Source organism: Apis laboriosa, unplaced genomic scaffold, assembly GCF_014066325.1.
Source record: "Apis laboriosa isolate Shangri-la unplaced genomic scaffold, ASM1406632v1 scaffold33_cov142, whole genome shotgun sequence".
NCBI classification, from domain to species: domain Eukaryota; kingdom Metazoa; phylum Arthropoda; class Insecta; order Hymenoptera; family Apidae; genus Apis; species Apis laboriosa.
The window spans coordinates 183,981-186,445 of NW_025222887.1; the positions used below are offsets into that span (position 1 = coordinate 183,981).

Here is a 2,465-nt window from a genome sequence, read left to right on the forward strand (position 1 = left end):
AAATATCTTAGAAAAATTATAAATATTAGTTTTTTTCAAATTTTTTTAATCATTGTACATTTTATATAAAAATCACAGTAGTACATATTACAAAAATGTATTGTAAACAATTGTTTGTTTTATGATAAATGTAAATTTTTAAATACGACGAAGAAGAAATATTGTAAGTTAATATTTACTAAAATTATAAAAATATTTTTATTATACATAATTTTTGTTTTAGTTTTTCATATTTTTAATATTCAATATTTAACAATTGATTGTATTATGAAATTAAATTTGAATAAATAAATAATCAACCATTTTTATATTGAAATATATTATATTTATATATGTAATAATAAATAGATCTCTATATTGATCTACTTAAAAACAAGGGAGATTTTTTAAATAATTCATCAACTTTTAATTTAAACAATTCACTTTGAATAGGTTCATTTAATTGACACAAAGGATTTTTTACAACATATTCTAAATAAACCTGTAAAAAAATTGATTTTGTTTTTTCTATGTATTTCTGAATAAACTACATAATAATATAGTAATAAAATTATTGTACTCACCTCCCTATATAATTGCTGTAATAATTCCCTAGCATTTTGTGTAACATTATCAGTATTTAATACAAATTTTAATCCAGATGGAGTTTCAAAATAATGTAACGTATATTTACTAGTTTTATAATATAAAAATCCTTCTTTTGGATCTAATGGCGAAATTTTACTTACAAACGACTTTATGGAGAATAACATTCCATACATTAATTTTGCTTCCTAAATTTGTACAAAATATATACTACATTAATATTGTTAATGATACAATAATATATTAATAATAAATACAATAATATAATAAGAAATTTAATTTAAAGAATAATGAAAAAAATTACTTTTATAAGTTTTTACATAAGATATTGTAGTTTAAAAAGGTTAGAAGAATTATATAGTATATATTTAATAATTTTTAAAATAATAATTTTTATATATCCATTCGTACATACCTCTGCTTTTGTGATCCCAGATTTATTTAATCTATTCCATTCTGCATAATATAGCAATGTTCCATTTTTGGAAAATATATATAAATTGTGAATTGTCATAATCTTAATGTATCGTTTTTGGTTTCTTTATTGTTGTCAAAATATTCAATCAATTGTTTATTGATGATTGCATAGCGATATAAGTTTTTTACGAAAGATGGCTCATCAAAATATATATATGTACATTGTTATCAATACATCAATACGTTCACTTCGAACGACGTTTGATTACAGACGAAGATACAACGAACCAAGCAAATATAGATAAGGAAAAGAAATACTGAGAGAAAGACAGAGATAAGGTAAAAATATTGAAATCAGCGTCATCTACAGAATGCCACGAATGTCAACGAAACTGAAATCAAGAATAAGAATTGACTAATAGTGCCATCTCTTGAATACTGATGATATCTTTTTAAAAGTAGGATAAGATAGAGTAAGAATTTAAGATTAGCGCTATCTCTTGAGAATTTTTAGAAAGATGATTCTTTGAAGAGGTACTTCCATTCAAAAGATGGCGCTATTGGTTAATTCTTATTCTATTTCCATCCTTTTTCTATTATTTTCTGTCCTTGTGTATCGAGTTTCATTTGCGGCACTCTAAAGATGGCGCTGATTTCAACATTTTTATCTTATCTCTGTCCTTCTCTCATTATTTCCTTTCCTTCTTCTATATTTGATCCGTAAAACTCTCGCGCTCAAAAGATGGCTTTGATACCTGATCAGTTTTCTTTTTAGTTTTCTAATTCATAGATTAGAAATCTTAATAGATTCTATTCAATTTAATTTTTTTTAAATTTTATATATGCAATATATATTATAATTGCGTATTTATATCAGACATATTTTTAATAGAAATATTTGATTTTTGATATGAATTTTTTATTCGCTGATTGATCGTTAATTTATCACTCTTCGTGGTAAATAATTTTAAACAATTTTTGTATAAATTTATCGATATTGCAATAATAAAGTCAATAATAAATAATAACAGCAATAGAACAAGAAGTAATAATAATCGAAAAATAGAAATAATAACATTTGAACTATTTCAATTATTAACCGATTAAACCGATAATTATTTTCGGAAAATAGATATTCGAATTACCGTGCTAAACATTATTATCAGACATAAAGCGTTGACCAAAATTTGATTTCGATTATCTTTTCGATCACTTTTATTAATATTTTACGATACCGCTATAAATGAGCATCGAGCTCGCTGCATTGTTTTTCGCTCGAAGCTCTCCAATATCAAGCGCGTCATTTGATTTTCCAAATGTTAAAATAGAGTCGAGAGAAAGCTAAAGTCAACCAATCCGGAGGAAAACTTTATCTCGTAATCATGCGATATCTATGCGAACGACGCTATACAAATAAATACAGTGTAAACGGGATCGTAGAATAATAGAGGATAACAAATTAT

The 2,465-nt window shown here is 24.2% G+C and overlaps 1 protein-coding gene across 1 annotated transcript; it reads right to left on the reverse strand.

The window, feature by feature from the left end:
- Nucleotides 1–238: 238 nt before the first annotated feature.
- Nucleotides 239–1,357, reverse strand: LOC122714593 (trafficking protein particle complex subunit 1). The gene is made up of 3 exons (XM_043936067.1): nucleotides 1,001–1,357; nucleotides 564–773; nucleotides 239–481 (listed from the first exon to the last, which is right to left on the reverse strand). Exons 1-3 carry the CDS (start codon nucleotides 1,097–1,099, stop codon nucleotides 353–355), a joined length of 438 nt encoding a protein of 145 aa, XP_043792002.1. The 5' UTR covers nucleotides 1,100–1,357; the 3' UTR covers nucleotides 239–352.
- Between the last annotated feature and the right edge of the window lie 1,108 nt (nucleotides 1,358–2,465).

Excerpts from the sequence above, each read along its gene's own strand:
- LOC122714593 (XM_043936067.1), bottom strand. The coding sequence starts at position 1,099 with ATGACAATTCACAATTTATATATATTTTCCAAAAATGGAACATTGCTA. Across the intron at positions 774-1,000 it reads CTGGGATCACAAAAGCAGAG|GAAGCAAAATTAATGTATGG; the intron begins GTATGTACGAAT and ends GTACAAATTTAG. Across the intron at positions 482-563 it reads TACAGCAATTATATAGGGAG|GTTTATTTAGAATATGTTGT; the intron begins GTGAGTACAATA and ends ATTTTTTTACAG.